This window comes from Haliotis rubra, unplaced genomic scaffold, assembly GCF_003918875.1.
Source record: "Haliotis rubra isolate DU_JTF1 unplaced genomic scaffold, ASM391887v1 Scf753, whole genome shotgun sequence".
In the NCBI taxonomy this organism is placed as follows: Eukaryota; Metazoa; Mollusca; class Gastropoda; order Lepetellida; family Haliotidae; genus Haliotis; species Haliotis rubra.
Genome location: NW_025767472.1, coordinates 263359 through 274848, shown reverse-complemented (window position 1 = coordinate 274848; position 11490 = coordinate 263359). Strand labels below are relative to the sequence as shown.

Here is an 11490-nt window from a genome sequence, read left to right as displayed (position 1 = left end):
ACCCTCATGAATATTGTGTCTCATGAATATTGAGCAGCACCGTTCGGTCACTCACCCCTTTTAATTGATTTGTTATTGTACGATTAATCTGTTCTGTCTTTCATAACGGATGTGTTCATAGCCTACGGCTAAACGCCATTCTCTCGACTCCCTGTCTGCCTGCCGTGCCTAACCGTTATGACTCATGAGCAAAACTGTAACTCTAAATAGGGAATCTGATGCAATTCTCTCATGGTTTTGGGGATGCATTTTTACCCTATAACAGTATCATATTGCTGTTGTTGGTGGTGTAGTTTTGTGGTTTTGTACATCGTTCGTTCGACACGCCGGAGACCCGGGTTCGAGTCCCCAAACGAAGCCAATGTTTTTCATGGCCGTGGTGTGGCTGTTTATAGTGTTTCAAAAACGGCGTAAAACCATACTCACTCATTCTAGATTCATGTCCTGTTTGTGGCAGAGAAGCATTAGGATTTGTCAGTTATGAAATGCAGACACCAATGACTGGAGCTGGTTTTGTTGTTGCTGATGTTTGATAAGGGGAATAGATGTCGATTGGAAAGTAAACATCATCCTTGTTGTCACATATACAAATTTTAACTGTTTTATTTCGTCCAGTCTGAATCCTTATGCATTTATCTAAATATGACATACGAATTAAGCGGTCTCACTGGCCACGTTTAAAAATTATTTCTAGTCCGGGTGGAAATGGTGGATGGGAATTGGCTTTTGAACGAAACATGGCCAGAAATCCCTTGTTTTGATTATGCCAATCCGAGAAGACAGAAACATGGGGGACCAGAACAGGCGCCAGGGGGTGGGGGTGGGGGTGGGGTGGGGGTGGGGTGGGGTTGGGGTGGTGTGTTGTGGGGTGGTGGTGGTCTTTTTTTTGTCTTTATGTCATAATCCACAAATTTCACACTGATGTTGTCAGTGAGCAAGTCTAGCATTTCCCATATTGTTTTCTCAGTAAATGTCAAGAAGACATTATATGTTTTCCTTTTCTTTTCCGTTCAACTGTTTTAACTGGATCCCGCTAATATATATACCCCTCTTTCCTCATTTTAGAGAATTATGACGTCTTCAAGGGGTTGTGGGTGTAATGATTTGAAGGACCGCTGTCAAATCAAGGTCCAGGTTCGATTCTTCACAAAGGTAAATAGTGTGGAGCCCATCCAGGGCCGTGATAGTGCTGGAATGGTCTATAAACGGTGTGAAACCACTCACTCGCCTAGAAGGCCAAAATTAAACGAGCGAAAGCGAGTTTAATACTAAATCTTTCACGAGTTAATAAAAATGGTATTTCACGGAAGCGAGTTTAGTATTCTGTTTATTACCCTCCAACATAAATTGATAGAAACTGCCTACAGTGTGATGACTCAGCTAACACATTGGACAGAGGGATTAGCATTGTGACGTCATAACTGCAAACCATTATGAGGTCACGTCTAGCGGTATTACAGATAAGATAAGATAAACTTTATTGTCCCGCAAGGGATATTTGTTTTGCATTCAAAGAGCCAATACAAGCATATAACAACAAATAATGTAAAGTATAGATAAAGAATGCCAAGCTAATCAGAATATAATGTTGAATTATAACATAATCAAAGTTTATGATATAATCATCACTCGTGCCTCATCATAGATTTCACTATTACAATTTTGAAGGAAGATTTAGAAGTTTTATGCTGTATGGGACAAATGATTTTGAAGTTCTATTAGTGTTGTAATACATCTTTTGAAACGGCAACCAGAAGGCAGAAGTTCATAACATTCATTTAAAAAGTGTGATGGATCCAATTGAATGGCCAGAGCTTTCTTCTTAACTTTTGACTCATTCTGAAAAGGTAGAAGTTCGAAATTGAAGCCGCAAATTTTGCTTGATACGTTTACAATTTTGTCAAGTGTAATATTGCCGTAAAAATATTAAACTGCAGTATCTGAGACTTCTACGGGCTATACATTCAGATATACCCCGCCGTGACATTGTTGGATTATAGTTAAAAGCGGCGTAAAACCCACATTCTCTCACTCCGACCGTCATGCAGTCATATCAGCTCATTCCCAAACTGAAAACTGGTACACAGTCTGTACACCGTTGCGAGAATATGCGCTGCGCAAGACACAAAAGAATACAGTTAATTTTGCCAGTGCGCATTAATATGTCAAATGCTTATCTCACAATAATTAACATATGCCATCAGGACAATGCTAGAACACTAATATTTTTTTTGTAATATTATCTTCAGAAATCTACTGTATTTCAAGTTTAATCCTGTTCAGAAAGAATATATTGAACTATTTTGTTATATAGCCGTCATTTCCGGTTTATCGAGACGTGACAGGGCAGGATTGTTTACAGTGGTTTCAGGTGCGTGTGGTGTTCCTATTTCTGTGTATGTACTGTATACCGCTATAATGTATTACATTGTTTTAGCGGTATTTGACAATGTCAGGCAGTACACCTCAAATAGTTGTCACGCAACAAATAAACGAAATACTAGTGACTTTCACTTCGTTGTCAATAACATTTCATGGCTGCGGTCTGTTGAAATGAAACTCAATAGGATAATTAGGTGTCTTAGGTCATAGTTAATTTTAACGTCTTTAATTTGCTCTTCCATTGCTTTCTGTTTTTGACACTATTTTGTGTAATTTTGTTTCCCAAACAGAAACATTAGTATGATACTACTGACTGACTGAGTTTGGTTTTACGCCGCTTTTAGCAATATTCCAGCAACATCACGGCAGGGGATACCTGATATGGGCTTCACACATTGTGCCCGGTAAGAGTTCCTCCCGTTCCCCCATCCCAAATAATATGTATAAATATACTAAAATTATTAACAAAACCTAACACAACAATTACTAGAGAACTCACAAAATGACTAAAGGTTCAAAATTTAAGTTAGGCTTAGAGTTAGGTTTAGGGTTGGGGGAACGGAAGAAACTCTTTCCCTGTGCCCATGTGGGGATTCGAACCCAGGTCTTCGGCGTGACGAGCCAACGCTTTAACCATTAGGGTACCCCACCGCCCCAGTATGATACTAGTGTGTATGTATCTGGTTAACGGTTAACCACTGTAAACCTCGGATGATTCAAGAGCAAATCTGATAACATTTTCAAGGAATTATCTAGATTTGCACTGTACATTTTTTTCGGTTTCCAATGCACAGCAAATGTCAGTTAAAAATTCCAATTTGGAATCCTGAGTCATGTTACAAGTTATAGTTATTTTTAGTCCCCTCCAGTTTACCTGCAATGGCCATTTAGTTAGGCAAAGTTGTTCACAAATGTTCGTATCACATGATACTGAAATGTAGGAGAAAATCAGAGGAGAAAATAACGTGCATCACAACATTTAAATCGTACCAAATCCTTGACAAGAAAAGAAACATAACTGCAATTTGAGTCATTATGAAATGTTCCAGCACAATAATGCCGATGCGACATAAATTCAACTAAACTCAATAGTACAGTACAAAACACTATTCATTAATTTACATGACCCCCTGTATTCTTGGAAGAATATTTGGGCTCCAGTGAGCCCCTAGTTTTGTTAAAAGTGTACACGTATTCCTTGCTCCTTTATCATGTTATAAGTAACAGTAATGAGAACAAAAATAGGAAAAGAAAACTTAATTTCTTCTAATAAAGACCAGCAGACATCATGAACTAAATTCATGTCATCTGCACTCATGATTGTCATGAATATTGTTTTTGCAACACTACAATGAAATAACTCAATGAGCATATATTCTTACCTGCCTGTATAATTATGCAGGGGTGGAAATAACTTTAAAATTGCTAAGGTACTCCAGTACAGTGGCACATGTAAAATCACCTGCCCTGATCATTTTCCACTATACCGTCCGTTTTCTTGTTGAGTTTTTAAATAAACAACATAATTAACATTGGAAAGTCAACTGGTCACCGGTACAGTGTGATATACAAATTTGCTTGCCCGACAGAAAAAAACACTGGACTCGGACGTCAGGCAATGGGTTATTTCCACCCCTGTTATGTATGGCTGGTAACTATATATGTTGGCTAAAACCACTGAGCAGAGTTTGGAAAGCCAGAAACATATCATAGGTTCGCTTTTATTAGGTTTAAGGTTTGATATCACCATACCCCTGCTCCTGGGTTGCCCATGGTACTTTCATTTAATATCTGCTTCTCTTAATTCTTTTATTTTGACCGCCTCCGTGGTGTAGTGGTTAGAGCGTCCGCCCGGAGTGCGCAAGGTCGCGGGTTCGATCCCCGACCACATCATACCAAAAGACGTTAAAATATGGTACTTGTTGGTCCCTGCCTGCGCTCGGCATTAATGGGTACAACAAAGATTGGTCGGCTCGGAGTATAATGTGTCTTGAGTGGGGTATTCATGCTTCACTGCCGTATGGTATCTCAGTGGGCTAACACTATAAAACCAGCTTAAGTCTTGGCTAGTACAAGCAGCATACACGCATGCACGTCGTCATATGAGCGAAATATTCTCAAGCACGACGTTAAACCCAATTTCACCTCACCTCACTCTTAAGGCTTTCCTCACAGACCTTCCTCAGTAATAAGTGGAGAGCTGTTCAAATCATCACGAAAGCCAACTCACTCATTCACTCTTTACTCAACAGTTGAGACGCTCTCCAAGGATGAAGAGAAGAAAGGGCTGACTGCTTCCTGGTATGAACCAATCAGGTGACAAGACTGCAGCACTTCCCGTAGACGGCACATCACCGGACAACGACAATGATCGACAGATAAGTAGATCTTTACAGAATCTGACGTCCAGTGTGCTAGCCATGATGGAAACGACAGGGCTCAGAAACACAGGCGGACTCAGTCGCAATCAGTTGTTCCTCCAACCAGTGGTAATTTCCTGTCTGTGCCGGAACTACATTCCGGAAATGGTAGTCGTCAGGCAGACAGTGGGGACGATGATACGTACATTGTTGTCCGTGACAATGCAGTCGACATTGATGATATCTATGGTGGGAAGGACAAGCTGCCTCCTCGACTGCTTGTTGTCTCCAGTAAGATTAGGAACAGTTCCATCATCCGCAACGCCATCCACAGCAACATCACCTATGTGCAGTACAACTACGACACCATCACCCTTGACGAGCTGCGCAGTAAGTTGTGTAGCGATTTGTTGCAATTGTGATTCATGAATTGTGTTACTTACCAGACCCGTGAAGATCAAGGTAAGAATTGAATTGAGGCTTGTCCGGGATCGGATTGAGTGGTCAGGCTTGCTGACTTGGTTGTCACATGTCATCAATTCCCCATTGCGCAGATCGATGCTCATGCTGTTGATCACTGGATTGTCTGGTCCGGACTCGATTATTTACAGACTGCCGCCATATAGCTGGAATATTGCTGAGTGCGGCCTAAAACTAAACTCACTCACTATCTCTCACAAAAAAAGCGTATCAGTGTCATTTATATTTATTTTAAATATTAAAGTTCAATTGCTGACAAAATCTGGTCTAGAAATTCAAATTTACCACATGATTTTGTCCCACAAACAGCTGTGATGACCTCGTAGTTCTGAGCCATTTTGTAGGATTTTACTTAAGTCATGAATAAGATACACAATGCTATTTAGAGAGTGGTTAAATGTCACGTGTTATAATTGGGATTACACTTTCTATAATTGTATTCTAATTCTAAATTTTACTTAGTTCACAAATCAATTAAAATCACAACAATGGTATTATAATGGCAGTACACATTTCAAAGGTAATATGATACAAGAGAAGTAATTATAATAAGAATAATAGTAAGGATATTTGTATAGCACTAGTTCCACATCACCAGAGACAGTGCTCAAAGCGCATCATAGCACATGTTCATATGTATATATTCAGAAGACAGACATCAGTAAAAACAAATAGTGGTGTTTTTATTCCAGATTTAAACACAGATATTATAGGTGCACTCTTGAAGTTAAATAGGAGAGAATTCCATAATGAAGCAGCTGAATGAGACATGGAATTATAGCAATAAAGATGCACTGGTAATATTCACAATAACAATAACCCAACTTGGAAGCAAGGCAACACAGAGAGTATCTAGGATATGATCATCACATGCAATGCTGGTCTTCGTGTTGCTTGAGATGTAAAGGGGAGGTGGGGTAGCCTAGTGATTAAAGCGTTAGCTCGTCACGCCGAAGACCCGGGTTCGATTCCCCACATGGGTACAATGTATGAAGCCCATTTCTGGTGTCCCCGCCGTGATATTGCTGGAATATTGCCAAAAAGCGCCGTAAAAAAATACTCTCTCACTTGAGATGTAATGTGAGATCAGAGACAAGAGACAACTCCCCTTATATACCTAAGAAAAGGTTATTAGTAAATTCTACACTAAGGCAGATAATTCTGGAATGGGCATCTTGTAGCACTTTCCAGATCGACACTGTTCTCAGTATCACTGGGGATGCCCATTACGTTGTAGCTCAAGTCGAAATGTAGCCCCTGACTGAATATCATTTGTACAGAGGGCGGTGGGGTAGCCTAGTGGTTAAAGCGTTGGCTCATCACGCCGAAGACCCGAGTTCGAATCCCCACATGGGCACAATGTGTGAAGCCCATTTCTGGTGTCCCCGCCGTGGCTGGAATATTTAAAGCATTTGTCAGTGTACTGTAACACACTGGAACATTTTACAAATGACCACCTGAGAGGGGGTCACTCATTTGAGTGATGCTGGACCACAAACAGGAAATTCTGTCACACAAAAAGGCCACACACAAAAGTGGTATTTATGAACATGATTAGACAAAATTTGATGTAGTCATTGATGGTTGTTCAAGATGTTGATTGATGTGAATTAAAAGCGTAAAAGAAGAACAATCATATAGTCAAATTTTCACCCAAATATGCAAAATTTAACTATTTGAGTTTTTGATGATTTTTAATAGCAAATTTCACCTATATGCATATATTTCAGAAACCTAAATTTAGTATTTAGTGAAAGCGCATTCATCGTGGATTCCAACGCACACCTGTTTGTCACTGCGTTGAAACAGTTCTAAAGTTATTAGTTTAAAGATGTATGCCTTGATGCGTTATTATGCACAGATAGAGACCAGTGTGTTATGGAAGAAAGGGCAGATAGTATCCAGTGTATACCGCGGTAAAGATCTTCAGTGTACGATAGTGTATTGCTCATGTCTGAAATTTCAGCTGAAGGGGTCGTTGTCGGCACAGGTACTACAGGCATGTACCCCATACAGAAATGTACTCTAAACAAAGTCAAAATACAGAAATGTACCCAATACCCTTATCAGTTGAGTTGAGTCCGTCTTCTGCAAGTGCAAACCATACCCATATCGTTGCTGTTTCTTGCCTGATTGTGAGTGAGTGGTGTTGTGGGAGCTATGCCGATTTACACTTGTCAGAGGGGTGCGCAAAGTATGTGGTCTAGACAACCAGTTGTCCGTAATTAGATGCCTGAATCAGAGGGTGGGGGTTTGAATTGTGGAGGGCACTCATACAGAGATGCCAACCCAAAATAGTTTTATTGTATTCGTTACGAAAAAACAACACAAAATACGCGACTACGATAGCAGTAAAAATATACGATTTAAAAAAAATGCTACATTAAACTAAATTATTAAATAGCATCCGTACCATACACAATGAATTTCGATCACATTATATTCAGTATCAAGCTTTATGTTGAGTTACTGATTCTACGTGAGTATAACGTTAATTTCAAGGTCTTAGACTATATATTTAAATTTTTTATTTAATATGAAAATTCTTTGGAAAAGTTAATTCTAATTTTTAATCAAGTTTTGGGCCAAAATACTAATTGGGCTAAATTAGGGTTGGCATCTCTGATCACGAAATATTTGTTACAGTGTAAGCTTGTTTCTTTTGGTTTGGAATCAAATGCATCTCCTACAACAGTGTGACAGTTCAAATTAAGAAAGGGGCAGTGGATAGCTTAGTGGTAAAGGTGTTCGCTCGTCATGCCAAAGATCCGGGTTTGATTCCCCACATGGGCACAATGTGTGAAGCCCATTTCTGGTGTTCCCCGCTGTGATATTGCTGGAATATTGCTAAAAGCAGCATAAAATTAAACTCACTCACTCCACTTAAATTAAGAAAACAACATAGTGCGGAATGGACTCCTCCTAGGTAAATTTCTGTTTGCCGACAACGACCCCTTCAGCCAAAGTTCAGGATGAAATATAGTCAGTGGAGATCAGTTTGTTATGATGTTGGTTCATTAGAAATTCCTTCAAACATTATAAGGTGTTCACTGGTCACGAGGGCGTGGGTTGATGTACCCTCTATGTTTGTTTATGTTCCCTGAACCCTAAACATAGAGGGTACATCAACCCATGATTCCCGAGGGACTAATGAACAACATATTTATCTTACCGAACACCTCAATGTTAATTTTGAACTCTTTGAAGTACGGGTACTGGATCATAATAAGGAGTACCAGAGTTAGGCAACAGCCCAAACACTACTAACACGAAGTACCAAACGAATTCCCACAGTTTGGCATTTCCAGCAGGTAACATAGAAAATGTTACTCGCTTGTAAGTTGGGTTACATTGATTGGCTCAGCCAATCAGAAAACGAGGTAAGATAATTACTGTTATTCCTTTCAGATCTGATCGGGCAGACTCTTGGGGGGAAGAAGGTTCACAGTGTGGCCTGGATCCTCAGCTGCTCCAATCATGCTAACTCCGCCATATACATATGCTCTAAGGACGATCGGGTAGGAACTCATTCTTCATGGGGATCAACAGTGTGGTTTCTGGTTCTGACCCCAATGGCCAGCCTGGTCGTAAGAGGCAATGCAATAGAACATGCTAGTTAATCTCGAAACATTTGTAGCCCTACGAAGTTCTTAAGCCCATTCTTAACACATTGGCTATGATCCAGTAAAGAATTCGTGGGGCTACAATTTCGTGTACAAATGTTTTGAGCTAAGGGCCCTGCTGGTCAGACCTAGTAACCTAGCTGATGTGAATGAACTTAATGTTTCCCAGATGTTTCAATCTGCTTATTATTATTCTCTGATCATCATTTTCAGTAGATTTTAGCATTATTATTTTGACGACTATTAGCCCTTTTTCTTGAACCAGACTTGGACATGATTAATTACATAGAGAATCTCCCCCGAGTGTCTTTTGATATCAAATATATCATCACGAGTTGATAAAGTAACAAAATATCCAAGGCTTGCCGAGGATATTTTTACTTTTATCAACGAGTGTTGATATAATTGATATCAGAAGACACGAGGGTGAGATTCTATTTATCATCAAAAATCACTCTTCATTAGTTTTCAATGAAAAATGTACATCTCTGAACACAGTACTGCTTTTAGATTTGCAGTGCAGCGATGTCATAGCATTGTGATGTCATTAAGTTCATGACGTCATAGCATTGTCAGGGCATTGTGCAAATCCTACTGTCAAAACCATATCTCCTAGGAGATATCGTCTGATCTCACACAAGCGATATCGCCTGTGGAACACAGTTTTGGATGATAATATACAATTATCAGAGGTCGATATCGGTTTTATTGACCTGAGTAAAACAATATCGGCCTGAGTAAAACAATATCGAGATATTATTTTCTCAGGTCAATAAAACCGATATTGACCTCTACAAGAGTCTATAATTGTGTTATTATATAATGAAAAGAGAAACGGGTTTTAACATAAACTTTTAATGCACACACTGTGCCATCTATCCGGAAAGTGATCTGATTATGGCGGGGAAGCCTCGGTGGAACAATATAAGTAATTTATCAGAAAGTCAATATCGTGTTTTGTAGTCAATTGGATGATAAAGTTTATTATCATACAGGTTTTAGACAATGTTGATAGGCCTGGTTAATTTGAAGCGGGCTGGTAGGTTTTAAGAGTTATCAGCCAAGTGGTCTGGTACAAATCTTAGAGGGAGTTTCATACACTGTTGTTGCTATGAGACTGTGCTTACAAGACCAAACTTTGCTAGTTTCATGTTTCAGTCAAGGGATTGAAGTCACTGAACGTTGGAACCTTTTTACCCATAATCCACCCTGTTTGTTTCAAGGTGCTGAGCAGAGAGAGCTTCACTGACCAGTCAGCCATTCAGGAATTTTTCACCATGATCGTGAAACAACACATGGACTGTACACAGACTGGCTCCAGGCTGGACTTCCTGGCCTGCACAGTCTACCAGCATGGGGACATCAAGCTGTTACTGGAGGACATGGCCGGGGTCCTGGGGGTGAGTTACTGGAGGACATGACCGGGGTCCTGGGGGTGAGTTACTGGAGGACATGACTGAGGTGCTGGGGGTGAGTTACTGGATTACATGACTGTGGTCCAGAGGGTGTTTGGAGGTGTGGGGACATCAAGCTGTTACTGGAGGACATGACTGTGGTCCTAGGGGTGAGGTGACTGGAGGGACTGTGTTCCTAGGGATGGACATGACTGTGGTACTAGGGATGAGTTACTGGAGGACATGACTGTGTTCCTAGGGATGAGTTACTGGAGGACATGACTGTGGTACTAGGGGTGAGTTACTTGAGGACATGACTGTGGTCCTAGGGGTGAGTTACTGGAGGACATGACTGTGGTCCTAGGGGTGAGTTACTGGAGGACATGACTGTGGTACTAGGGATGAGTTACTGGAGGACATGACTGTGGTCCTAGGGGTGAGTTACCTGGAGGACATGACTGTGGTCCTAGGGATGAGTTACTGGAGGACATGACTGTGGTCCTGGGGGTGAGTTACTGGAGGACATGACTGTGGTCCTGGGGGTGAGTGACTCGGGGAGGACATGACTGTGGTCCTGGGGGTGAGTTACTGGGAGGACATGACTGTGGTCCTGAGTGGGCTGTGTGGTCCTGGAGACTGACATGACTGTGTGGTCCTGGGTGACTGGAGGACATGACTGTGGTCCTGGGGGTGAGTGACTGGAGGACATGACTGTGGTCCTGGGGGTGAGTGACTGGAGGACATGACTGTGGTCCTGGGGGTGAGTTACTGGAGGACATGACTGTGGTCCTGGGGTGAGTTACTGGAGGACATGACTGTGGTCCTGGGGGTGAGTTACTGGAGGACATGACTGTGGTCCTAGGGGCTGGGGAGGGGACATGAGTTACTGGAGGACATGACTGTGGTCCTAGGGGTGAGTTACTGGAGGACATGACTGTGGTCCTGGGGCTGAGTCACTTGAGGACATGACTGTGGTCCTAGGGGGTGAGGACTGGAGGACATGACTGTGGTCCTGGGGGTGAGTTACTGGAGGACATGACTGTGGTCCTAGGGGCTGAGTTACTGGAGGACATGACTGTGGTCCTGGGGGTGAGTTACTGGAGGACATGACTGTGGTCCTAGGGGTGAGTTACTGGAGGACATGACTGTGGTACTGGGGTGAGTTACTGAGGACACATGACTGTGGTCCCTGGGGTGTGAGTTACTGGAGGACATGACTGTGGTCCTGGGGTGAGTTACTGGAGGACATGA

General features: G+C 41.5%; 1 protein-coding gene across 1 annotated transcript in view; it reads left to right on the top strand.

The window, feature by feature from the left end:
* The first annotated feature begins 1071 nt into the window (after positions 1-1071).
* LOC124260187 overlaps positions 1072-11490 on the top strand; it is an 80630-nt gene continuing 70211 nt past the window's right edge. The window contains exons 1-4 of the mRNA XM_046694445.1: positions 1072-1152; positions 4769-5132; positions 8631-8740; positions 10069-10245. Coding sequence (XP_046550401.1) covers positions 1072-1152; positions 4769-5132; positions 8631-8740; positions 10069-10245 — 732 coding nt within the window. The remainder of the gene's footprint in view (positions 1153-4768; positions 5133-8630; positions 8741-10068; positions 10246-11490) is intronic.